General features: G+C 44.6%; 1 protein-coding gene across 5 annotated transcripts in view; it reads left to right on the top strand.

The window, feature by feature from the left end:
• Positions 1–27,264, top strand: part of ABCA1 (ATP binding cassette subfamily A member 1) — a 132,397-nt gene that overhangs the window by 91,757 nt on the left and 13,376 nt on the right. For 2 of the 5 annotated variants that reach the window (XM_043565433.1, XM_043565434.1), the window contains exons 19-40: positions 95–266; positions 1,785–1,916; positions 2,847–2,989; positions 3,193–3,330; positions 4,333–4,553; positions 5,910–5,988; positions 6,819–7,021; positions 8,083–8,131; positions 8,320–8,433; positions 9,498–9,646; positions 11,094–11,218; positions 12,713–12,811; positions 15,368–15,557; positions 16,578–16,672; positions 17,982–18,014; positions 19,027–19,132; positions 20,422–20,496; positions 20,983–21,152; positions 22,606–22,783; positions 24,747–24,862; positions 24,959–25,103; positions 26,626–26,749. In XM_043565433.1, coding sequence (XP_043421368.1) covers positions 95–266; positions 1,785–1,916; positions 2,847–2,989; positions 3,193–3,330; positions 4,333–4,553; positions 5,910–5,988; positions 6,819–7,021; positions 8,083–8,131; positions 8,320–8,433; positions 9,498–9,646; positions 11,094–11,218; positions 12,713–12,811; positions 15,368–15,557; positions 16,578–16,672; positions 17,982–18,014; positions 19,027–19,132; positions 20,422–20,496; positions 20,983–21,152; positions 22,606–22,783; positions 24,747–24,862; positions 24,959–25,103; positions 26,626–26,749 — 2,856 coding nt within the window. Of the gene's footprint in view, positions 1–94; positions 267–1,784; positions 1,917–2,846; positions 2,990–3,192; positions 3,331–4,332; positions 4,554–5,809; positions 5,883–5,909; positions 5,989–6,818; positions 7,022–8,082; positions 8,132–8,319; positions 8,434–9,497; positions 9,647–11,093; positions 11,219–12,712; positions 12,812–15,367; positions 15,558–16,577; positions 16,673–17,981; positions 18,015–19,026; positions 19,133–20,421; positions 20,497–20,982; positions 21,153–22,605; positions 22,784–24,746; positions 24,863–24,958; positions 25,104–26,625; positions 26,750–27,264 lie in introns of all 5 variants that reach the window. The other 3 variants (XM_043565435.1, XM_043565436.1, XM_043565437.1) reach the window with 2 other exon arrangements.

The following is a 27,264-nucleotide window of genomic DNA, read 5'->3' as shown; positions in this document are numbered from 1 at the left end:
AGAACTATCCAAGGACAGGCACAGCCCCTCTGTCTTTGTGCTCCACTTGTCGATATTTTCTGTGAGTTCATTCCCGTCTTCTGCATTCTGACAGTTTGCATGGAGGAGGAACCCACACACCTGAAGCTGGGCGTGTCCATTCAGAACTTGATGAAGGTTTACCGAGATGGCATGAAGGTGGCTGTTGATGGCCTGGCCTTGAATTTCTATGAGGGCCAGATTACCTCCTTCCTGGGCCACAATGGAGCTGGGAAGACCACCACCATGTAAGAAGAGGGTGCGGCTCTCAGAATCAGCCACAGGAAAGTTCTGTAGTGCAGTTAGAAATCCATACGTAAGGACGTTGCACTGGTCACTGGGGCAGAGGCAGAGGCAGAGCACATGAGGAGCTGATGAATGGCTCATATTACTTAATCACAAGAGTGAGTTCCCGGTGCTGATTTTTGCTAGATGTTCTTTCTTAAGAGTAAAACTGCCTGGGAGCCTCTTGATGACCTTTCCCATTGAGTTCTCAGAATTCTGCACTGTTGCTGGAACATGAGGTTGTGACAGCTCTCAGAAAGATTCACTTGAACCAGTTTGGTTAGAACTCTGAAGCAGGAATGTGGGAAGAAAGATTTGATATGTTGGAGAGAAGTAGTGATTTCCAGGAGCTCTGTCGCTAAGGAGGTATGGCCAGACAGCTGGCTGTATGACTGCCCTCCCTGGGACCCATAGGGACCTATAAAGACCTTACAGTGGGCAGCCTCAGAAGGGAGCACGGGCCATAAACACCAGAGTTAGCCTCAGTGACTTTCAGTGTGGTCCCTCAACCATTGCTAAGGGTATGTCTTTGGGGATAATGACCTTTTCCTATATGTCATCGTAGTCTTTTTTTTTTCTTTCTTTTTTTATTAATGCAAAATCAATATATGAACATGGCAGATTATATTTATTTATTTTCATATTTTTAGTTTTTTTAATGTTTATTTTTGAGAGAGAGAGAGAGAGACAGAGCACAAGCAGGGGAGAGACAGAGAGAGGGGGAGACATAGAATCCAAAGCAAACTCTAGGCTCTAAGCTGACAGTACAGAGCCCAATGTGGGGCTCAAACTCAAGAGCTGTGAGATCATGAACTGAGCTTAAGTCAGACACTTAACCGACTGAGCCGCCCAGGCTCAGATAATTTTTAAAAGGCATGCAAAAGTCATACTGCCTAACACAAAAATGATTTTTATCTTTGAATAACTTGTTCTGGTTTGTCCATTTCTCATGGATATGATTTTAGACTTACAAAATATTTGTTTCAAACTGTACTTCCTTTTTCAAAAAATTTTTAAAGGTTATTATATTGAGAGGGGAAGCATGAGTGTGTGCACAAGCAGGGGAGGGGCAGAGGGAAGGAGAGACAGAATCCCAAGCAGGCTCCACACCGTCAGCACAGAGCCCAATGTGGGGCTTGAACTCACGAACTGTGAGATCATGTCCTGAGCTGAGATCTAGAGTTGGACGCTTAACTGACCGTGCCACCTGGGCACCCCTCAAATTGTACTTTCCATTGCAAATTGGAATCTTCATTGAAAAACACTTCTCTTGATAGTGCTGTTTCCAACACATAGGCTCACTCCTAGTTATTCACTAAAGCAAAGACTTCTTTGCTTCGTGCAGGGCAGCTAGGAAGGAATGGGGGTGTGGGACGGTTGCTACCTCTGCCGTAGCTGTCCTGACTCTGCAGCCTGGCCTGGAGCATTTCGGAGGAGAGGGGTTAACACTGACTCTTGTACTTGGAAATTTGTGTCCTCAGGTCAATCCTGACGGGGTTGTTCCCTCCCACCTCGGGCACTGCCTACATCCTGGGAAAAGACATTCGCTTTGAGATGAGCACCATCCGGCAGAACCTGGGGGTCTGTCCCCAGCACAATGTGCTGTTTGACATGTGAGTACCAGCAGCACTGTGAGAAGGAAGCCCTCTCTGGATGTGTGTGTCCTGAGTCATGGGTGGAGTGGGACTTAAGCATTTTACCTTTTGTGAGGGTGGTGGGTCTCACCTCCCTGCACTCTGAGACCTGGTTGTCCATTGTTGTAGGAAAAGCTGGAGGTGATTGTTGGGTGGGGGAGGGGTCCCATCAGTCTAGCTGGTGGATGTGGACTTGGGAAATAGTGCTGTCCATTGCTGACATTTTAGAGGGCCAATTAGCCCATCCTCTCTCTCACCACATGCCTCCTCGATGCCAGCTGTGGCTCTAATGCCCAGAACTTAGCAGTGCCTCAGGGCCTTTCTCACGATGGCCCAGCATTTCCTGCTCAAGGCTTTGCTTCCATTCACGTTGCCCTGTCTGCAGTTCAGGTCCACAGGGAGCCCTTGTGCTGGAGCAGAGAAAGACCTGAGCTCTGTGACTTTGGGCAAGGACTTCTCCCCTTCTGGGCCCCAATTCTCTCGTACCTAATGCAAGCAGCTCAGGCTCATGTCCTCCACAGGGATCTCCTTTCTTGTGTAGTGTGAGGTCCTTTGAGGTTCAGGAGGGCTGCTCCAGGTGATTGCCAAGCCAGCTTCTTGGTTGATGGGGCTGCAGGGTGGGCCCTTTGAGGACCTGAGATTGAAAGTTGCAGCTGCCTGATGTGTGGTGGGCAGGCCTGCTGAGAATTGGTAGGAAGGGACCTGTCACATGACAGTTTTGGCTTCTTCAGCAGCTTAGGTGTTGCTTACTGTTGTTCTGTCTTGATTCTTCCTATAATTTTTCAGAAGTTTATAAAGTTAGAAAAGGTTTGTGGGCGGTGGAAACATGCCTATTCTGTTCTGGGTCAGGAAGCACTGTATTCTGATGCAGCCTGGGGGGTGCAGTTCTGACCTGCCCTCTGTCCCCAGGCTGACTGTGGAAGAACACATCTGGTTCTATGCACGTCTAAAGGGGCTCTCAGAGAAGCATGTGAAAGCAGAGATGGAGCAAATGGCCCTGGATGTTGGTTTGCCTCCCAGTAAACTGAAAAGCAAAACGAGTCAGCTCTCAGGTGATTTCCCCTCCTCCAACAACCTCCCCCACATGCACACACCAGGGAAACAACAGCTGCCCCAGTGTCCCCATAGGGGTGGTGAGTAGGTCATAAATGGGTCCCTGGCTTGTCCCAAGTAGGTGCCTTCATTTGTCCCTCAATACCTCTGCCTTTGCTGTCTGGGGCCAGTTCTGGAACATCTCTCTCTCTCTGTCTCTTAGGTGGAATGAAGAGAAAGCTGTCTGTGGCTTTGGCCTTTGTTGGGGGATCCAAGGTTGTCATTCTGGATGAGCCCACAGCTGGCGTGGACCCTTACTCCCGCAGGGGAATATGGGAGCTACTGCTGAAATATCGACAAGGTAGCCGATGTGTATTTATTTTGAGTTATGGACTGGGAGGGAGGGATGGAGAAACTCTTGAGAAGTATGGCTGGGGCTGTGTTGCTAGAGCAACAGAATTGCTTCTCAAGGAAAATGTCAGACTTCTTTTCTTTTAAAAATTTTTTTCAGTGTTTATTTTTGAGAGAGAGAGAGAGTGAGCAGGGGAGGGGCAGAGAGAGAGGGAGACAGAATCCAGAGCAGGCTCCAGGCTCTGAGCTGTGAGCCCAGAGCCCAATGTAGGGCTCGAACTCATGAACTGTGAGATCATGACCTGAGCCGAAATTGGATGCTTAACCGACTGAGCTACCAAGCGCCCCTCAGACTTCTTTTCTTAAAGCTCTGTGCTCACCCATGGTATGTTTGTGGAAGTCCTGGTTTACAAGACACTTAAAATTTAGGCTTCCTGATCTAGGGGCCAGAAAGAAAAGTAATGGGGATAACGGGCATGGTCACCAGAGCTACCTCTAGCATAGAACTCAGATGTGTCTATTTTAACTATGTTCCCCTATAGGTTGAGACTGCCGAGAACGGAGGCTGTGTCTTTGTTCATCTCTGTTCCCAACATGGTGCCATATATGTATGTGTTGAAAAAGTAGATGAGCAAATGAGGACCATGGACTCTGGGGCCAGCTCTAGCTGGCCCTGAGAACTTGGAAAAGTCGTTTAACTTGTCTTAGTTTCTTTACCTATCATAACAGCAGTGCCTGCTTCATAGAGGATTAAGTTACTTGAGAATGCATGCAGACCCCTCACACGCTGCCTGACATGTAGCACTTTCCCAAATGAATGTTATGTTCTTTGTCCTGTGAGGATGCAGAATCTGTGAGGTTGACTGTTCCATCTTCGGGGTCATGGCCACCCAGGCTTCCAGGTCCTTCTGCCTTGGTTACCGCTGCTAAGATTTCTGCAGTTCCAGCTGCTTCAGTCAGTGAGAACCAACAGGCGTCACTAGTCCCACGTCCTTGTGTTTGTGTTTGGCAGGCCGGACCATTATTCTTTCCACACACCACATGGATGAAGCAGACATCCTGGGGGACAGGATTGCCATCATTTCCCATGGGAAGCTGTGCTGTGTGGGCTCCTCCCTGTTTCTCAAGAACCAGCTGGGAACAGGCTACTACCTGACCCTGGTCAAGAAAGATGTGGAATCCTCCCTCAGTTCCTGCAGAAATAGCAGTAGCACTGTGTCATACCTGAAGAAGGTGAGTTGCATTTTCATTGCTGGGCTTGTACTGGGTCCAGGGAGTGTATTCAGGGCTGGTTGGCTGTGAGTGGCTTGTTCAGTTCCACCCCACTCTGCCGCGTGGGGGTCACCATCGCCCTATGCTATGGTCCCTTTGAAGTCACCTCATACTTTGTATGTGGAAAGCTCAGGGGGCTTGTGTTCCTGCGGTCCAAACTTGGTTGAATCCCACTTCCTGTTTCCTATGGAGGCACAGTGAGTGATAGGGAAGGTCCTTAGAGGGCTTTATTATATCGAAGGAAAAAGACTTGCTAAGAGTGAGGAACCCTATTTCCAGAAAGTCCTGCTGTTGCTGCTTATTACCTCTAGATCTCATTGACCTTCACTTTTAACTTACAAAACAGCAAATATTTATTGAGCACTGATTTCATGCCTGATACTCACCCTAGCAGATTTGGGGCATAAAAGAATATAATGATAATAGTTAATTCTTTGTAGCCTTGTTATCTTACAAACTTATTTTTTTTTAAACTTCTATCATCTCAAAGTACAAAGCAACTTTGGGAGGGAAGGTATTGTGATTATCACCCCAGGTTAGGTTAAGTGAGGCTTGTAGGGATTGTGGAGTTTATTCAAGGTCATCCAGCAGGTAAATAACAGAGGTGGCACCAGAACCCAATAACCAGGTATGTTTTTTCCTCTGTTCTTCAGTCTATGCCTGAGGTTGATTTGATTTATGTGTTGGAACCAGTGGCACCTGAAACATTTACATCCTAATCTTCAACTCCTGTCCGCTTATTTACCTTTTAACTAGTGCCTGGTTACTCAAAGTGTGGTCTGAGGACTAGCAGCATTGGGATTACTTGGGAGCTTGTTAGAAATGCAGAAATGTGGGCCCAACTCTGACCCACTAAATCAGAATCTGCATTTTAACAAGATCCCCAGGTGACTAAACACAGATTAAAGCCGGAGAAGCACTGGACCAATTAGCCAGGTGAATCCCATGTCTACAAAGGTCAGTAAATGCCTGGCTACAGCATTCATTGGCAGGCCACGGTCCCATGGACAGCTCTGCTTCCTGACCTCCCGTCCACACAGCACATGCATGTCAGACAGTGGCTTCAGAAGCCATGGCTGCCCTGTTCGTTGCTTCCTAAGAGAAGCCTTTCCAGTTCACACACAATAGAGCCTCATGAAAGCCCTCCCTGGCGAAGGTTCTGGTGGCTGTACCTTGCTCGGTCCCTGACCCATTCTCACCTCCTTCTTTGCCATCAGGAGGACAGTGTTTCTCAGAGCAGTTCTGATGCTGGCCTGGGCAGCGACCATGAAAGTGACACGCTGACCATCGGTAAGGATTCTGGGGTTTCTTATTCAGGTGGTGCCTGAGCTTCCCCCAGCTGGGCAGAGTGGAGGCAGAGGAGGAGAGGTGCAGAGGCTGGTGGCGCTGACTCAAGGTTTGCTGCTGGGCTGGGGCTGGGTGGCTGTGGGAGAAGGGTGCAGCTTGGTGGCAGATTGGCTTAATGCTTGCTGGGGAGCCTGGGGCTCGGCCTGGGAGCTGGCAGGGCAGTGTCCCTAAGAAGCTGACATGATTGGGGGTCGGGGGGTTGCCCCCTGGGGAATGGATCTGGCTGGACCCTGGAGACCAGGGATGAGTTGCTGAGGATCACACTATGGGGAGGGATTGGAGCTCAGTAGTGAAGGAGAGCAAAAACTCAGAAGATGGAGAGTAGCCTGCTGTGTTTTCCTTAGGAGGTACATATAGGAGGCCAGCGTCACCAGTAACACATATGGAGCAGAAGGCTTTACTGTGTCTGTCTATGCCCAGTCCTAACAACTGGCTTTTTCCAGGAAGGTGTCTCCTTCCATGAACTGTTTGATTAGCCCCTTTATTGAGGTAAATGAAGGAGCCTCCTTTAGAAGGTTGGGGAAGGGTGAAGGATCCTTTACCTCTACTCAAGTTTTCCATCGAAGAATCCTAGAGTTTAGGCAACAGACACAAAGCTTTTAACCTCAGAAAGTCTTCTGCATGCCCACCCACCCACCCTTCCATCCTTCCACCCACCCACCCACAATGTACTGAGAACCTACAGTGTGCCTGGCTTTGGTGATAAAAGGGTGAATAAGACCCAGTCCTCACTCACAGAAACTCTCAGGCCAGAGATGAACATGTGGACTGACTTCAGTATCTGGGACAGGTATCCTGTGTGGGAAGCTAGCTTCTGAGGAGTAGGCATGGGGAGGCCTCTGAGCCAGCTGAGCTGTCACTGTGCTTTGGTCCCTATAGATGTATCCGCTATCTCCAACCTCATCAGGAAGCATGTGGCTGAGGCCCGGCTAGTGGAAGATATTGGGCATGAGCTGACTTATGTGCTGCCCTATGAAGCTGCAAAAGAGGGGGCCTTTGTGGAACTCTTCCATGAGATTGATGACCGGCTCTCAGACCTGGGCATCTCTAGTTATGGCATCTCAGAGACTACGCTGGAAGAAGTAAGTTAAGTGACTGTCAGAGTAGAGTGGAGCCCATGGTCCCAAGGCCGGACAGGCAGCCTGCCTTTCCCCAGGGGAATAGGATTACCATGAAGCAGGTTATTGCTCCTTTGGGCCATTGATATTGAGCTATTGTTGGCCACAGTTAACTTTTAAATTTGTGGTGTGAGATAACAGGAGAGCTTTATTAGGATTGTTCCCTGATGTGGCTGTGTCATAGCCATGCATATAAATAGCCAACATTTATGGAGAATCTCTGTGTGCCTGGTACTGAACTGGGTGCATTCTTTTTTTAAATAATTGTAACTTAATTTAATCCTCATAAGTGAAAAAATGGGCACTTGGGGACGCTGACCTGAGCATCGGGGTTGATTGAGTGTGGGCTGCAAAGCCCATACTTTTTACCATGTAGCAGCGCCTCCCTTGAGAGACAGAACATCATAGACACGGAGGGATACAACATTTTTCTGGCCCAGTGGTCCTCAAGCTTGGCCATGCACCAAAAATCATCTGAGGATATTATTGACAATAAAATTCCATGCCTCAGAGCCAGAGTCTTTGAGTCAGAATTATTACATGCTTCCCAGGCTGTGGTCTATAGTTCAGCATTTAGAAATCGTTGGCTAGTTCACATTCTCTTCTGATACTTGAATCCCTGACTTAATATTTCTAGTGATAGGGAACCCATCATCTTTTGGTCATTCTGTCTTGGATGACTTATCATGGTGCTAGCTTACTCAGAGATTTGGAGCCATAGACCTGGAAGAGGCCACCTGATGGGCTCCCTGTAGATGCAGAACAAATTTCTTCTGCTGTCGTGTTGTAATGTCATGCCTTTAATTTGAAAAGGATTGTTTGGATTGATAGTTCTGACTACTGAGGAAATGTTCTCCAGTTAAAAATGCCTTCACTCCCAATTGACTGAGAAAGTATTATTATTAAAGGAAGCTTTTACTTTTTGTCTTTAGGGGCTAATAAGCCACTCAATAATGTAACAATTGTGGGGGTGATGGTTGCTCTCATAAAATGGTGTTGAGAATATTCTCACCTCTGTTTTTCAGATATTTCTCAAAGTGGCTGAAGAGAGTGGGGTGGACGCTGAGACTTCAGGTAACCCTCTGGGGGAGCTGTATGCACTCTGGGCAGCACCCTCTGCAGGCTGTCTTGGCTCACCAGTACTGTGCCTTTCCCTTTGACTTGCTTTATCGCATTATTATTTTCAGTGTATACATCGTGACAGATGAGGAGGGTTAGTTTTGTTAAAAATAAAATGTGGAATCTCTTCATTTTGCCTTCAGATGGCACCTTGCCAGCAAGACGAAACAGACGGGCCTTTGGGGACAAGCAAAGCTGTCTTCGCCCATTCACTGAAGATGATGTCATTGATCCTAATGATTCTGATGTAGACCCAGGTCTGTTTGGGCAAGATTTGTATCCTGTTGTTGGAAAGTGAATTTCTGTCTTGTGTACTCCAATGTTTCCTTTCGATGGCTTTAAGCTCAGGATGATAGATGCATACAGGGTCCAAAGGGAAGGGGGAAGATGAGAAAAGCCACGTTCCCTTTTCTAGCATTGGGCAACCCATCAGTCCTGAAAGAACCTATCCTCATTGCTTTCTTCATTTAGTTGGGCTCTTTTTCTCAAGACAAATATAAAAGGATGCTGCCTCAGTCCTCTGAATTCATTTATTTTCTGTGGAGACCCGGCTTCTTGCATACATTAGGTGTTTAATTGTTAAATAAGTATTGTTTGAATGGTTGAAGGATCTCTAATAAGTCATATTTTAGAGTTAATTGCACCTTAGACTTAGATATTCTGGATGAGTGTGTCCCTGTGTGTTTGACTGGGATGGTGAAGGGGAGGCAAGAAGTCAAACAAATACTGTTAAGATGTTAAAGCACCTCAGTTAGGAATCATTAATGTAAGACCTGGATTTTGATACAGTTGTTCAGAGCAGAAACCTTTCTGGCTGTCTCAGTCCTGCTCACATGTGTGTGGCCCTCATGTTCTCCTTGACTTTATGCATTGTCAGTACTTAGATCATTTGAATGTGTCTACCTTTTACCAAAAATATAATGGATGGGAGACAGATCAGCATCGTGTGTTCTCAATTATGTCAGCCTAAATGCATGGCTGCATAGAATATTCTATGAGAAAGTGAGGATGACTTGATTCATGTGAATGACTGTATGTAAAACAGTTTACATGTGAACACGTATTTTGCATTGTCTCAAGGCACCTTCATTTTCTGTACTCCTCAGACAAGAACTAGAAGGCACAAGCTGTTGCTGTTGGACATTTGGAGTCCTAACTTTTCCTCAGACACAGATTTGTCCTGAAAGCCCTTTACTTTTGAGACACTTGTGCTTTCAAACACAAGCCTCCCAGATGGTTGCTGAGGATGTTGGAGGGAGGAGCATGGTGATGTCAAAACTGCCTAAGATAACAGGTGACCTTCGGTGTTGGCTTCTTATAGAATCCAGAGAGACAGACCTGCTCAGCGGGATGGACGGCAAAGGCTCCTACCAGGTGAAGGGCTGGAAACTCACACAGCAGCAGTTTGTGGCCCTTCTGTGGAAGAGGCTGCTGATTGCCAGACGGAGTCGGAAGGGATTCTTTGCTCAGGTAACAAGAGCCGTTCCAGGCCTGGGACTCTGGCTTCATGGGTGGGCTGCTGGCTCCCTGACCAGTGGAGGCAGGAGAGGGTCATGGTTAGAAGATGGATGCTGGGGCCAGACACTATTTCAGTCCCAGTACTGCTTCTTGGCATTCATGCGTCTGCGGGCAAGTTTCTTCTCTGCCTCCATCTAGTCATCTTTAGAATGAAGATAACATACCTGCAACACAGGGCTGTTAAGAGGATTAAAATAAGTAACTGCTTAGAATGGGGCCTGACATGGAGTGGTGCTATATATATGTGTCTGTGAGTTTTACTGTAAAGGATTGTGGGAGAGAGGCAGAGTTCAGAAAAATTGCTGGGCACATTGAGTTTTCATAACCTGAGAAATGATACGTCCAGATGCACTTGATATATACATTTCTTGGAAACGTGATTTTTCTTTAAAAACTGCAAATTGACAACAAGGTAGCCACAGAGGAAAGAAAAAAAATGGGCAAACAGACTGAGAAGACTCACTACACTATTGTCTGCATGTGAGTGTTGGCATGCTAAGTCACTTGCTCGGAAAGGATGAAATTACCCCACTCTATAAAATCAAGAAGTATAAAATCAAGAGATTCTTCCCTATAGACTATGTGGATAATGCAGGAGAGTATGAGTTTGGAGATACAGACCTGGATTTGAATTATGGTTCTGTGACTTACTGGCTGTGTGGCCTTGAGCACGTTACTTAGTCTCTCTGAGTTCAACTACTTTGTTTGTTGATTGGTGATGATGATACTACTACTTAGGGCTGTAACAATAACTAGATCATTGTCATGTATTTTCCCATAAAGAAGGATTTAGGTCTTGACGCATTTTGAGGCCATTATATGGTGACAGTGGCTGCTTTTTCCCTTTCAGAGTGGGATCTTACTGGGTCATTTAGTCTTGGTCTGCAGATTACAAGTGAGCACATGAGGCCACAGTGGGAAGGGACTTCACATGGATACGCTAAGAGTAGAGACAGAACCAGGTTTCAGGTCTTCGGACTCCTGGTCCAGGGCTTTTCTCTCAGCCTTTCTCAGAGCTGAGCTGGGCTCCTGGTCCAGTGTGGTCTTTGGTCTTCAGAGGGCAGAGGACAGGACCCTATGTTCTGAGTCACCCTGACATATGACTACTGTTTCCTCTGAAGTTTTTAGCTTGGGGCTTCTGCCAGGTGGCCATAGCCTCTGGCCTTGTGCTGCCAGCTTCCAGAAATGCCTGGAGGGAAGAGGTTTAGTTCTCAGGATCTGCTGCTTCTAACCTGCCATGAGTGCCTTGGTAGAGCTCTGCTATGGGCCCTGTACTGCTCATTTGCATGCTGGCTGGTTTGGGAGGCTAGCTGGACTCTTAGGGGCTTGCCCTGTGCCCTTCTTTCTAACACTTGCACTTGTTTTGCAATTTCCTTTCCCCTCTACCCCCTGGTTATAGATTGTCCTGCCAGCTGTGTTTGTCTGCATTGCCCTGGTGTTCAGCTTGATCGTGCCACCCTTTGGCAAGTACCCCAGCCTGGAGCTTCAGCCCTGGATGTACAACGAACAGTACACATTTGTCAGGTATGTGCTTGCCTTCTGCGCCCAGGGACAGAAGAGAGCCCAGACAGACCCAGGTGTTTACTGTGCTGAGGGCCAAGGGGAGGTGGACTCAAGAATGTGGATTTTATCAGGTGTCCCAAAGCCCCTGCACAAACTAATATGGGATGCAAAGAACAGCAGCAAATCGAACCTCAAATAATAGACCAGTTCTCTGTTGCCACTTTGGAGCTTGTTTCCTTTTATACTGCTGTCATCAGGAACGGTCCTATATGCTTTATGTAAATAATCTTCCCTTGGAATACATCTGTGATGAAGCTGTCGGGTACTTGGCGTTTCAAAGCTATGTTTGAACTTTGTTGTTTGATCACAGGGCTTCCATACACTGTCACAGCATTACACCCCCACGTTCTTGTTTGTGCACAGTACAGTTAATGTGCTCATTAAGTTACAGGTAGTAACTAGTGTGTGCCTTTAATGTTTATTTATTTGTGAGAGACACAGAGACAAAGTATGAGTGGCAGAGGAGCAGAGAGAGAGACAGACACAGAATCTGAAGCAGGTGCCAGGCTCTGAGCTTTTCAGCACAGAGCCCAACGTGGGACTCTAACTCATGAACTGCAAGATCATGACCTGAGCCAAAGTCAGATGATTAACTAGCTGAGCCACCCAGGTGCCCCTAGTGTGTGTTCTTTAGACACAAATGCCAGCTACTCTGGAACAATCCAGTGCTTCAAAGAAAAGTACAAAGAAATTTCTCTATTTCCCTAAGCAGAAGTTTTCTTCGGTCTTACACTATTTGTAGACCAAACAAAGGAAACAAAAAAATCCATGAATAGGTGAAACCGTTCCTCCTCCTCTTACCCTGTGTTTCTTGCCTGTTGAGTTCAGGTTTCATGGCTAACTGTGAAGGTATTTTTTGAAAAACTGATCCTTAATGAATTTCTTTGCATTAAAGAAATCCATATGTAAATGTGCATGTATGTATACATGTGTTCATACACACATACACACACACACGAAAAACTCCATACATAGAACTAACACAAGCTCTGCTTCAGAGGGCTGTATGTTACCTTGATCTTAAATATTCAGTCCATGTCTTGGGGGCACCTGGGTGGCTCAGTCAGTTAAGCGGCTGACTTCGGCTCAGGTCGTGATCTCACAGCTTGTGAGTTCAAGCCCCGCATCAGGCTCTGTGCTGACATCTCAGAGCCTGGAACCTGCTTTGGCTTCTGTGTCTCCCTCTCTCTGCCCCTCCTCCTCTCTCTCTCTCTCTCTCTCTCTCTCTCTCTCTCTCTCTCTCTCCCATAAAATAAATATTTTTAAAAAATTAAAAAAAATATTCAGTCCATGTCAGAGCTCCTTTGGGGTAGGTTCTGCATTGATTCATTTCTGTTTTAAGAGCTTGGCACACAGGAAGTGGCTAGTGAAGTGTATAATTTAGAAAACCAATTCTACCTTCCAATTCCTGGTTTTAATGTATTGCTAAGCTGGCTGCCTGTCATGTACCCACAGTAATGATGCTCCTGAGGACATGGGCACCCAGGAACTCTTGAATGCCCTCACCAGAAACCCTGGCTTCGGGACCCGATGTATGGAAGGAAACCCAATCCCGTGAGTGCCACTTGAACTATGAGACTCTCCACAGCTGGGTCTTCTTAGGCTTGTCACCTGATTTGATGTCTAATATATTGCCCTTATCAGCTGTGATAGATGCCACATTGTGTCTAGTGTCATCTGTCTTTCGAACTATTTTTTATTTTTAAAAGGCTCAGAGATATCTAACCAGACCATCTGTAAATAAACATAGCAGACTAGGAGAGTTTTCTAACATCCCACAAAGTAAATCACTGCAGACGTTTATTTACTGCTTTATGGATTAATATTTAATTTAAATAGCACTTCATACTGATAAAAATGCTTTTCCCTTCTTCCTTTCTACCAGCTCCTGTACCTAAAAGCAGAGATAGACTGCCATTATATATAATTTTCAGTTTTGCTTATCAGTTTCTTCACTTTGCCAACCTGAAAAGATGTTATATTATTGTGTACAAAAATGGACACGTTCTTCTTTTAGAGTTGCATATTTTTGTGCTTTCCTTCGAAATCCATTTTAAGGAAATAGTGTATGAATAAATGCAGTGAAACACCAATGTGTGTCTAAATGGGTATGAGGGAAGATGTGTGTGGAAGTCTTTGTGCATAAAGACCTTGAAGAGAGTTGAGTTTGCAAGGGAGCCAAACTACGGCCCAGGCAGGTTTGAAGTTCCAGGCTGAGGTCGAATGAGATTCAGGCAGTTACATCACAGACTCTGAGGAATTATGGAGAGTGTGGGAATATGAAGATTGGAGAAAAGCTAATTTGAGTTCCCGGTTTTAAAGGCAAGGTACTGACCTCGCAAGTGACCAGTGAGCACGGTGCTCAGGCATACAAGGTTTCAGAGCAGATTTCTAGATGGAGAGTTACCATGTACTTGCTAGTTCTTACTATTAGATATTTACTAAACATGTGCTGGAATTTAATGCTTAGTGGGTGGTAAGCCCTAGCAGCCAATGTCATCCTAAAGAACAAGATGATTGTGATGGAGAAGGACATGGAAAAAGACATGGAGACATCCTATTTGAAGTCACAAGACTTTTGCCTTTGGACAATCCTGCAAGTTGTATAGGTGAGGTAGGAGAATGAGATGAGATGCTAATAGAGTTGGGTGGATTCCACACACGCCTGTGAGCATTGTGGACTCACAGACAGGTGGCAGCCATGGAAGGAGCCGGGTCTGGGCTTAGGGAGCCTGCAGGGACAAAAGAGGTTGGGTCCCTGCCATCAGAGGACACACAGCCTTGGGGAAGAGCACCACTGAATGTGTGTTAGGGATGTGGTGCAATGGAAGGGGCCCCACTCTGGCAACCTTTACTGAATTCGCATTCTAGGTCTTACCAAAAGGAGGAGAACTGAGGGAAATTTGTGACATTGACTGTGGCATTGAGCTTTGTCTCAGCCAATCATTTTGTGAAGATTTTAGAGTGAGCTTCAGGAGGTACTGTGTCTTACTCTGACTTTTGCATCAAGTCACAGTGCTTTAGAGAGAACTAGAGAGCAATACACAAATCTGTTCCTTTGAAATTTTTAGTACGTTCAAGCATAACAAGAATGTGGCTGCGCGTTAAATTGTAGAATTTGAAGCTAGGAAGGATACTAGAAATGACTTGTTGCAACATGTCATTGTGTACTTTTATTTTACTAGTGGAGAAGATAAGACCCAAGAAGGCAAGCATCTTATTGGTGGTCCACAGGGATTCAGAGCTCAAGTCAGGCACAAAGGATTTGTCTTTTGTCACCCAGGGTGCTTGCAAACAACCTAGCTCTTCATGCACTGAGCACCCTCTCCCCATCCCTCCCCAACCCCAATTCTCTACTCATTTTAAGACGTAAACTGAATCTTTCCATTCTGCACCAGATTTTCAGCACATTGAGCATAACATGCAGACTCCTTCCCTGACCCGATCATCTGGCACCTGCCTCCCTCCACCCCTCCTCTTCCACTTTCTCCCTCCTAGCTCATCTCGCCCCAGCCACACTGCCTTCCTGCTGTTCCTCAAACATGGAAAGCTCATTTTCTCACTTTCTATTGCCCTTGCTTATAGTGTTCTTTCTCCCCAAATCTTTTCTTGGCTTCTCTTTCTAATCGTGTATGCCTTGGGAGAAGTATCACCCTCTTTGGGAGAAGTAGCCCTGTTTCCCATTTCCCTCTTATTTTGCTTTATTTTTGGCTAGGTGACATTTGTTTATTGCCAAATTCCTGCACAGGAATGTAAGCTCCATGCAGGCAGAGACTTTGTCTTGTTCACCCCAGACTCTCAAATGTGCCGAACAGTGTCTGGCACATAGATGCTCAGTGAATATTCGTTGAGTGAACACAGGGGCAGGAGACCAAATGCTGGTGGATTGCATTGACTGGAGTTTGGTAGGTGAGCATTTCAGGCTCTTTGTGTTCCATCATCCTTAACTGCAAAGGAAGTTTGCGGCTCACAGGTCTGTGGGGAGATCACACAAATGGAGAGGGGATAGATGCATGTTTGTGGTTGTTATTGATTGATCTGTGCTCCTGAGGCACCAGGAAAGGCCAGGCCCTCTCGGGTGATGCTACCTTTGATGTCTTCCCTCTGCAGAGACATGCCTTGCTCAGTGGGGGAAGAGGAGTGGACCACCGCCCCGGTTCCCCAGACCATCACGAAACTCTTCCAAAGTGGGAACTGGACGATGGAGAACCCCTCACCCGCCTGCCAGTGTAGCAACGACAAAATCAAGAAGATGCTGCCTGTGTGTCCCCTGGGGGCAGGGGGGCTGCCTCCTCCACAAGTGAGTCAGTCTCAGTGTGACTGAGCAGATGGCGGTGCGGGGTGGGCTGGGGCGCTTCCGTTAGGAAGAAGGAATGGATGACCAGTCATGCAGGGGGTTGTCTTTCAGTCTTGATCTTAATTCTGTGGGGACAACAAGCATGTGAGTTTTGAAGGGAAGAAGCTGGTCCATAAGTTTCTAACTTAGCTTAGCTTGTTTCTCTAGTTTGAAAAAAGTCAGCCTAGCTTACTTACCTGTTCGAGTTAAAGCCAGAACCCAACGCTCGGGATCAGTGGGCTGTGGAAGACACACTCTGGCTTCTCCTGCTGAGGTAGTGTTGACAGAACATATAGCATGACAGGCCTGGCTTCATCCCTGGTTCTACCACAGATGAGCTGGTGACCTAGGACAGGCCCCTCAGTGCCTGGACCTGTTTCCCCACCTCTGAATTAGGGAGGCTGGCCCATGAAGCTTCTGTGGGTCTTAAAATTCTGACATTCTCCAGGACTGTGAGTGTGGGGAGCAGTCCTGAGCCTTTTTTCTGAGAACGATTTCAGGAAGAGGCTTGTTTGTGATCTCCCTCTGCTGCTGTATCAGTATCTAGGTTGCAGGGTGAGGACAAGTGATTTCAAATGGGTGTGAGAACTTAAAGGTATCCTGGTTACTTCTCCCTAAAATAACAGCTGATCTATTCATCAGTATAACTCCAGTGAACAAGAGAATTCACTGGGCATAGAGTCAATGACACTGCTCCCCTAAATACCTTTGTGACTATACAAATCATATTCTACAGCAGCTCAGAATAGCAGTTTAGCAGTTCAGAATAGTTTCCTGGGAACATGTTAGCTTGGCAGAAGGGAATGGCCAATGCTGAGGGCAGAATGGACTAGGCTTTGGTGTTTGGATGATGGCAGCACCTGGGGTCTGGTCATACTGTGGTCCATGTTTGAGGGACATGTGTCACTGTAGTCTTTGATTTTTTGTTTCTGTTCCAATTGTGGTCCATAAAGACACTTGTGCTTGGTTTTTCTGTGATGACAGAGGAAACAGAACACTGCAGACATCCTTCAGAACCTGACGGGAAGAAACATTTCGGATTATCTTGTGAAGACCTATGTGCAGATCATAGCCAAAAGGTCATTATTTACTAAACCTGGTCCTTCCTGGGTAGGGGAATTATAGGTCTAAAAATAGCAGGCTGAGTGTGTGGGGGGAGGGGGATTGAAGCCATCAAATTTTGGCTGATGTTGGCTTTTGGGAGTTTAGGATATTTTCCTAAGCTAGAAAAGGTAAGTATTATGAACTTTTAGTGTTAGCATCAATGTTAGGGCTTTCCAGCATAATCACAGTGCTGTGCATTAGAAAAGTTCTTGAGATCAAATGTACACTGTTGATTGTAGTTAAAAATACTGTATTCTATACTTCCAAGTTATGAAGCAACTAGATCTTAAAAATGTGCTTACCACAAAAACGAGAAAATAGTTACAGGACATGATGGAGGTATTAGCTAACAGCACCATGGTAATCATATTGTAATACATAGTACGTCAGATCAAATTGTTATACACCTTATATTTGCACCAGGTTATTTGTCAACAACAAAAAATCTGGATTCAAATTTGAATTCTACTTATTATCTGTTTTACCAGGAGCAATCAGTTGTCCTTAACTGTCCTCTTACTATTCTGTGGTGCAGATGAAATGACATGATACATATAAAGGGCCTCTCCTGAATGGAATGCATGATAATTTTGGTAATATGTAGTGCTATGAAGTGAGCCCTGGGCCAACTCAATGGTCTGACTTGGCTGTGGAACCTTGAGAGAGCCATGAACGTTCCTGGGGCATCACTGCACAGCATTGAGTACTTGATGCCCAGGAAATGTTCATTCTGGTTTCCTTTTGGTTTGTTGAGCCTCTCTATTAGGTATTCTCAGTGACTTTAAATGACAGGGCTGGGGTGTGCTTGAATGATAATCACTGCGAGTTTCCAAGAACGAGGCATAACCTTTCCATGTCCTCCATAGTTAACATATAACCTTGAATTCAGTAAGTTTCAGGGTGCCTATCTGGCTTAGGTGGTATAGAACATTCAACTCTTGATATCAAGGTCATGAGTTTGAACCCCACTTTGGGTGTAGAGCCTACTTAAAAAGAATTTAAAAACATCTTTTGGTTCAGTCACATCTTTGTAAGGTGGCTTTTGAATTGGTTTAACCCAAAGCATGATTTTCATATAAATAATATGGTTTTAAGATGGGGAGAAAAAGACACAGTGACTGGGGCATCCTTCCGTGGGTACCACCCCCCAACACCAGCCTGATCACCGGATTCTTTGTCTCTGTTTATTTCCTCAGGTAGATAGTAACTTCTTTTGTATCATCAGGAATAGGATCAATGTTTCTTCACACTGATTTTTGGTTTCTTTTTCTTTGGCTTCTGCAGTTTAAAGAACAAGATCTGGGTGAATGAGTTTAGGTAAGTTGATCTCTTCCTGTGCTTGCTTTTATATTTTCTGGACTCCAGTAGTTCAGAAGGATGACTTTGATCCAGGTATCCCAGATCCCAGGAGGCTGGGGTGTGGGGATTACTTGGTGCTCAGCTGCTACTTCAGATGCCTTTGAAAGATTTGGCACTCTGATCCCCTGGAGGATATTCAGCAGTTTCTTAGAGGTCTCTAGGGATTTAACAGGGAAGCACAGTATTGTGAGGAAATACCTTATGCTGTTGACACATTCCCAAGGGGTACTAGGGACTCCAGGATAATTTTTCAGGCCTCTAGAATGAGACCAAGAAGATCTTGGATGAAATAAGAGGCATCAAAGTTACTTATCTTCACAGTGTTTGAACTCCTTTACCTATGTAGGTTTTGAAGGAACAGGTAGCACTAGGGAAGAAAGGAACAATGCTTGAAGCCAATTTGTACTTACTAGAAAATGAGATAGCTTATATGGCTGCCTCAAAACTTAGCTCCATCACTGCTTCCCACTTTTCCTCTTTGCTTTTTCCCCAAGGGCCAGCACCCACAGACCTCTGCACAGAGCAGATGCAAACTGGGACCCCTAAAGTAGTCTTCGTGCTAGAAAAGAGCCAAGGCCTGTCTATAAGCCCTCCTCCCCAGGCTACTCTGGTCAGTGTCCCTCCTCCAACTCGCCATCTGATTGTCTCGAAACCCAGAACCCTGCCCAGACACCCACGTGCAGGCCTGGGACATCAGACTGTGAGGCGAACGACCATTCTTAATGTCTCAGACATCTCACTCTGTGTATAATCACATGCAGGTCCTTCCCACTTGCGCGGTAACCATAAGAGTTAAGAGATTGCCAGAATTCATTAGAGGAGGCCAAGATGCAGCTTTCTCCAAGGCTAGCTTCAGTCCTTCTTTGAATAAGCAATTCATCTACATGAAGCATGCACAAATTCACGGGGTGTCTGCTGCTCAACAATACTGTGTACCGTGCTGTATTTTAATGCCAGGATGTTCTTGTAGGTACGGAGGGTTTTCCCTGGGTGCCAGTAATTCTCATTCACTTCCTTCAAGTCAAGAAGTTAATAATGCCATCAAGCAAGTGAAGAAACACTTGAAGCTGGCCAAGGTATGGTATCCATTCTAGGACATGTCATAAAAATGGGCCTAGAGTTGCTGCTATGTGGGAGTAGTTGACAGGTACATCTAATCACCCAGCCACTTACTGTTTTTAAGATTTTTGAATACAAAGCTGTTGTTGGGATTTACTGATCTTGTGCCAGCCAAGAGTAGGGTACACAGTGTATGTTTAATATCTGAAAACATAGATCAAAAAAAATTCAGAGATTTAAAAGCTCTCAGAATAACTTCAGTTCGTGAATTTAGCCAGTAGGCAAATAAACTGGGCTTCAAACATACTTTTCTAAAACAATCACTGGTTAAACAGGAAATGAATTATTTCCTTAAAGTTGGCAGCAGGACCTCTATAAAGCACCCACTTCATTTCTCAGTACTTCTGGTTTTTTTTTTATTAAAAATTTTTTTTAAATATTTGTTTATTTTTGAGAGAAAGAACGTGAGTGGGGGAGGGGCCAAGAGAGAGGGAGACACAGAATCCAAAGCAGGCTCCAGGCTCTGAGCTGTCAGCACAGAGCCCAACATAGGGCTCAAACTCATGACTGTGAGATTATGACCTGAGCTGAAGTCGACCGCTTAACTGACTGAACCACCCAGGTTCCCTCCCCGCCACTCCAATTTTTTTTTAGTGTTTAGTTTTGAGAGAGAGAGAGAGAGAGAGAGAGAGAGAGAGAGAGAGAGAGACAAGGCAGGGGAGGGGCAGAGAGAGAGAAGGAGACACAAAGTCTAAAGCAGGCTCCAGGCTGTCAAGCCCAGTGCGGGGCTCAAACCCACAGACCACGAGATTACGAGCCGAGGTTGGATACCTAACTGACTGAGCCGCTCAGGCGCCCCTCTGGTTTCCCATTTTTAAATGAGAATTGAGGGGTCAGATGACCTGCATTCCAGAATCATGGGCAGCCACAATAGTCCTAAAGTCGTATCGCCACTTTTGACGCACAGACCCTACATATCCAATACCTCAGCACACTGAGTGTAGTTCTGGATCTTAGGAGGACTCCAGGGGAACACTTGGGAGAATCCTCACCACTCAGTTAAGTGAGACATCTGCATCTTGGGACTTTGAGTCACCGGGCATCCCTGCAACTCCTTCAAGACTTGTGGTTTGGGGCAGCACGAATGCTTAAGATTTCTGGTCACTTGTTTCTTGGGCGCCAGTTATCCAGTGGCTTCAAATCTCACCTCAGTGAACAAAGCAGTAAAATATTGCTCCTCACATCGTTGTCCCCTTGCCCTTCCCTGTGAACCATCCCAGCTGACGCAAGTTTCTTTTGTTCACAGGACAGTTCTGCAGATCGATTTCTCAGCAGCTTGGGAAGATTCATGACAGGACTAGACACGAAAAATAACGTCAAGGTAAAGCCCTTTGTTCTAGTAGCTTCTTGATGAACGACTCATAATGTTGACAGGTGTGTTCATGACAGAAAAGAGCTACTAATTTTACCACAGAGGCCATACAGTATAGCAATGAAGAGAATTTGCTTTGCCACCAGACATACCAACCAAGTGAACTGTTGTGACCGTGACCAAGTTACCTAACTTATCTAAGCCTCAGTTTACTAATCTAAGAAAGGGAGATCATAATCATGTCTCTCTTAAAACTATGGGGAGGATTGAGTGAGTTAAAGGTATAGGGTCGTTGGCACGGCACCTGGCCATATGATCTGTGCTCCACATACCCTGGCTACTGTGATTACTTTGCCATGTTCTCAGACTATAATGTTTTATCTTGGTATATGACTGGAATTCCTAAAATTTACGCCCATGTTTTTTTGTATGTGCATCTACCTCCAGAAGAAGGATTTGGAAGCATTACTTTGTACCTGGTGTATTTTATTTTAGGTGTGGTTCAACAACAAGGGCTGGCATGCCATCAGCTCTTTCTTGAATGTCATGAACAATGCCATCCTCCGGGCCAACCTGCAGAAGGGAGAGAACCCCAGCCAGTATGGGATTACCGCTTTCAATCACCCTCTGAATCTCACTAAGCAGCAGCTCTCAGAAGTGGCTCTGTAAGTGTGACTATGTCTGAATGGGTGGGGTAGGAGGATGAGAGGGTGTTGGTGGACTCCTGGAGTAGGGGAAATAAGTGTGAAACTGGTTCTGGAGTATCAGCAGAGGCCACAGTTATATTATTGTATATCTGGATTATTAATTCAGGTTCTAGGTAGAAAATGATCATATGAATTGGCTGATAGGGATTAAACTGCAGAAGATAAAGGACCCTGATGTCTAAAGACCATTACATTTAGTGAATTTATGTAAACTAAAATTGTCAATAAAATCCTAAAATACTTTATCTCACCATTTACACATTGGTTAATAAAAAATCAGGGTGCCTGGGTGACTCGGTTAAGTGGCCGACTTCAGCTCAGGTCATGATCTCATGGTTTTTGGGTTCAAGCCCTGTGTGGGGCTCTGTGCTGACAGCTCAGAGCCTGGAGCCTGCTTCAGGCTCTGTGTCTCCCTCTCTCTCTCTGCCCCTCTCCTGGTCACGCTCTGTCTCTCAAAACATGAATAAACATTAAAAAAATAAATTTAAAAAATGGTTTTATTAGTTTTGAAACCACTGTTTTCTAAACTTGGTGAAGCATACTTTTATCAGCTTGTCTTTTTAATTCCTCAGTCAAGTGTGTGTGTGTGTGTGTGTGTGTGTATGTGTGAAGTTTAAAGCCAGTATAATATAGTTTAAAGGGCATAGCCTTTGGAATCATACAGATCTATGTTTGAATCTGGTTTCTAAATTTCTAGATGTATGGTGTTAAATGAGGCAATTCATGTAAATTGCCCAAGTCTAGCACTCAGCATTAGATTCTTCCCTGTATATGGAGCATGGCACAGCTATTTCTGCTGAACTCATATAGAAAATGTATGTCACTAGGATCTTTATACCAACTTTATATATAATTAATATATATAAGAATAGTTTATATTATACCCTCTTTAATGAGCTTATAATTCTTAAAAAAAGAATCTGAGAATTTTTGTTACATATGCTGCATACTATTGTTTTCAAATTTATTTAAAGCCGGAAATTAACTTATTTGAATAGTTTCACACTAATATTTATGCTTTATTTAGTTTTCAAGATACAGTAGCCCTATATGTGTGAAAATTTATAACTTAATGCTCTTAAGTGTCAAGAAAGGAAGACCAAAGTGGATGCCATTTGACCATTCTTAGACTTTTTAAAATAATTTCACTATGGTAATGGGTTCTTTTTTGCCTCACTGAAATCACTTTTGCATTTTAATCATCAGAATTTTTTTTTTTTACTTGAAAATAATCATCTTTAACCCTGAATGAAATTCGTTTGGTGAACAGATATTTTTCCCTCAGATCTCAGACACTTGTGTGTTTGTGTGTGTGTGTGTGTGTGTGTGTGTGCGCGCACGTGTATCTCACTTGATTGGGTCCTCAGCTGCATCAGTGGCCTCTCATAGCCTCACTGCCTTTTGTTTTCAGGATGACTACATCAGTGGATGTCCTTGTGTCCATCTGTGTCATCTTTGCAATGTCCTTCGTCCCGGCCAGCTTTGTGGTGTTCCTGATCCAAGAGCGGGTCAGCAAAGCAAAACACCTGCAGTTCATCAGTGGAGTGAAGCCTGTCATCTATTGGCTCTCCAATTTTGTGTGGGATATGGTAAGAACTCCAGTCTTCTGCTGTTTTATAAATCATTAGGGCTGTGGGTTGGACGAAAGAGCCCCCCGCCCCGGCTTTTCTAAAAGTGTACTAGCTAGTCAAAGATGAATGAAAAAGGAAAAGGCAGAGGCAGTTGTATACTCTCATGACACTAAGTATGGCATCAAATACAGAGCTGATCTCCCGCTGGAAAGAAAAATCTGTCCATGCTGCAATTAATACCGCTGCCGCTAATTTCCTAACTGACCATTTTTCAAAGTAACATCAAGCTGGAAGACCCTTAGTCAAAACTTCAGTGCCTTTACCTTGTCTGGTAGGTTTTCACCACCAGAATCAGGGTGTTCTTTACCTTGGTAGGAAATCCATCTTTCAGTTGAAAACTCTATACATTTTACCCAGAAGCTTATCCATCCATTTCAAATATATTTTTATGCCAGCTCTAATACATTGCTTCTGTTCAGACCAATATAGAGGACTTAAAAGAATTCTGAACTTCAAATTTTTGTAAAGTGGAGTTGAAGTTTATCTCCCTTGACTTCCATTAATTGTAAGCCACACAGAACAAATTTAATTCTTCTCCCACCGCACAGTCCTTCAGGTATTTAAAGACAGCTTTCATTTAACCCAGGTCTTCCCCATATAAGATGATCTATATGAGAACATACTTAGTAATCTCTAAAGCACTGTACAAACATGAGTAATGATGATGATGTTTGTTTTGATTATACCAAGCCTCTCAGACTTCTCACTGTTCCGATATGTTGCCTTTCTATGGCCATGCCCCACGTTGTTAATGTTCCTTTTGAAAAGCCAAGCCAAAAACTAACCTTGTGTTCAGGCTGAGGTCTGAAGGGTTACATATCTAGAGAGAGTTGATCTTTATGCCATACTTTCATTACTTAGCCCATGGGTATTACATGGGGAGGTAGCACTGTCTAGATGGCAACTTGGTAGTGAACTGTAATTTCCATTTCATATAATGATTGGTGAATGGGGTCTCTTTCACTCTATACTAATGCAATTGATTTTCTGAACCTAAACTTCATGTTTATCCCTATTACACTGCATCTTGTTTAGTATCCATTTGGTTTTGTTTTTGTCTTGATCCAGTGATTACTTCATTTGGTAAACACATACTTAAGTGCTCACTATGCGTCTGACTGTGGCAGGCACAGGAGGTTCAGAGATGGACTATCAAGTCTGTGACCTCAGAGCTATCCCTTATCTTCCTGTGTATTATCTGTCCCTTCCTGCTTTAGAGAGTCTGAAATCTACTAAAAGCATGTCTTCATCTAAGTTGTTGATAAACATACTGGGAAGAATGGGGCTGAGACAGAGCCCTGCAGTCTGAAGCTCAAATTCTTTTAACAGCCAACAAGCCCACTTCCCCTCCCTGCCTGTACTTTGGTCCACCAGCTATGAATTCTCATAATTGTCCTGTAGTCAGGTCTTTATATCTGCATTTTAATGCTTGACACACTGTCAGGACAGCCTTGAAAATTATTCTCAGTGTGATGAAACAATTGTGACATTCATGTTATGAGGTAAGCGCTTATAAATAGATTACATGTGAGATTGAACTTGGGCAGACTATAATATAGCATTAACGATGAAGCACACAATCATCTTTGGGAAGAATAATGGAAGCTTATTTGCTGCTGTGAAATTGTAATTACTCTGACTGGGAATCCATTGTTCAGTATACGTTTACTGAGCGTGACACCTTGGCTTAGCTGTTGGAAAGACAGAAAGGGCATGCAGTTTATAAAATCAGCCAAGGGTAAAATGCTTGTCAAAATGTATTGTCCGATATTTTGATTAATGCTTTATGTGGCTTCATTAATTCAAAGTTATTATCCCAATATGTTTATCTGCCCTTTCTTGTCCTATGATGGTGAAGACTTGAGATGTGTTGTGTCTCTGACTCAGGGGTGAACCTTATTTCCTTGCTTTTCACTTTTAGTGCAACTATGTGGTCCCTGCCACGCTGGTCATTATCATCTTCATCTGCTTCCAGCAGAAGTCTTACGTGTCCTCTACCAACCTGCCTGTGCTAGCCCTTCTACTTTTGCTGTATGGGTAAGGCACCTGTGGATGGGGGTAAGGCATATAGTGCCCAGTTTCTGAGGGAAGGCAGGGGACACCCAGTGGACATGTGTCTTTGTGCCTCACCAGGTGGTCGATCACACCTCTCATGTACCCAGCCTCCTTCGTGTTCAAGATCCCCAGCACAGCCTACGTGGTCCTCACCAGCGTGAACCTCTTCATTGGGATCAACGGCAGTGTGGCCACTTTTGTGCTGGAGCTATTCACCAACAATGTGAGTCTGCTGAAAGAGCAGCTCTTATGGGGATGAGCATCTCTGCGAGCCAGAGGACAGCATGGAATAATGATCTAATGCTACTTGTCTGTGGTGTTGACCCCGCTGACCACTCCATCCTTTTTCAGATTCTCTCCCCGCCGGGTTTGAATAGCATGTCTTTCTCCTCCTTTTTTTTTTATATTTCTTAGTTTGATCAAACCCTTGAGTTTCCTTTGACAGGTTCTTTTGTACTCCTTTCTGTTTAAGTGTTGCTCTTCCCACTATTTGGTCCTGTGCCATCTTTGCTTTCCACTTGAGATGTTATCTCTGTGTGATGCCATTCATTCCCGAGGCTTTGACCAACCCTCTCTCCATGTCTTACATAGTTATCTCCCGGATCTATGCCTTTAGCCCTCATTGTTCCCTGGAACTCTAGTCTCACATTTTCACTTGCCTAGCAGATGGCTCCAGTTAGATTATTTCTAGATGCCCCATACTTGACCTGTCCTAATCATCTTTTCTTTCAAAACCTAGTACTTCTCTTGCCATTCCCGTCCCACTGGATGGCATTCCTATCTACCCAATCACCCCAGCTGGCAGTATTATAGTCATCGTATATGCTTTTGCTTATGTCCCACATTGAACTGTTTACCTTGTCTAGTCTTCTGGTTCCAGATCTCTTTAAGGGCCCTGTCCATTCCTGTTGTTACTGTCTTTGTCCAAACACCTTAACTTAGCATGCAAGGCCTTTAGAGGTGCATAGCTCTTCCTGGCCAAATCTCACCATACCCTTTCCCAAGGCTCTGTAGTTTTAGCTGAGTTCGTTGTTGGCTTGAACCGTCCATACTCCTGTAGGCCTGACTTTTACTACAGAGCCTGGTAGTATCTCACTAAGCCTTCAATACTCTGCTCAAATATGAAGCTTTCCTTACCTGCCAAGCGGGAGGTGCTCTCTTTCTCCTGTGCTCCCCAAACCCTCAGTTCATGCCTCCAGTACTACCAGTTATGTAGTAATTTCCTCAGAGTAGAGACTGTTTATTAACCTTGGCCTCCCCTGTGCCCTAACACAGGGCATCCAGCACATGGCAACTTAATTGTTGGCTATTTGGCCACTGGCTTGACGTGTACAAGAAGGATTTTTAAAATGCCTACAAAATCCTGAAACTGAAATATTACCCAGACATGAGCAATTTGCTTTTGAAATGCTAAGCCAGTATTTTATTATGGATTTGCCTCTGATTAAAAATAACTGTTTCCAAACTTTGCTCCTTTTTCTACATATTCATAGCATTACTTCAATTTTTTTTTTTTTTTACTTCAGATTTTCTAAAGAAATTTTATTGGGTTATGTATCATCAACTATGGCTGTTACTATTGATTGGTGTCTGAATTCAAAGGTTCAGTTTGACCCCAGCGAATCCAAATTTTTCTAATCTCTCGTATTTTAGACCTTGATATATTTTTAGCCTAAACCACAAATGACATTCATTTGAAGAAATGACATTTCTTTCTTATTTTTTTTTATTTTTTATTTTTTTAGAAACTGAATAACATCAATGATATCCTGAAGTCTGTATTCTTGATTTTCCCACATTTTTGCCTGGGACGGGGGCTCATCGACATGGTGAAAAATCAGGCAATGGCTGATGCCCTGGAAAGGTTTGGTGAGCGACAGCAGTGGCTAGAGGGTGCTTTCATGGAGATGACAGTTTTCATGGGCCTTGGGACTCTGGGCTTTGTTTTGGAAAGAGACTGGTGACTGGGCATAGGACTTCCCACCACTCAGAGGGTTCATGACAATGAAGCTGGATGTGGCGTGGATCTTTTGATGCAACATTTGTCTGTGCCTCTGATAGCCTTGAGAAAAGTGAGAGGGCAATTTTGGAGGTAAGGAGTTAAGGAAAATACTGGCTTCATCCTGGACCCAGTGCATAAAGCCACTGGTTGGGTTTGTTAGTCACTGGAAAAGGCAAACCACAGTTATAATTGGATACAGTCCCAAGAACCAGAAGGAAGGGTACAAACTTTGGCTCTGACTACTAGGAAAGTCGTGGGTCTGCAGAGTGGCCATCTATTACCTTTTACAAAGTCTATAAAAAGATAATTTATTGCAGCTTTTTCAATCTCTAGAGTCTTTAAAAATATTTCTCCTGTGGCCACATTACTGTTCTTTATCCAC

This window comes from Prionailurus bengalensis, chromosome D4, assembly GCF_016509475.1.
Source record: "Prionailurus bengalensis isolate Pbe53 chromosome D4, Fcat_Pben_1.1_paternal_pri, whole genome shotgun sequence".
Classification (NCBI taxonomy): Eukaryota; Metazoa; Chordata; class Mammalia; order Carnivora; family Felidae; genus Prionailurus; species Prionailurus bengalensis.
The sequence above is the reverse complement of the archived record's forward strand: the minus strand, read 5'-3'. Positions and strand labels throughout refer to the sequence as shown.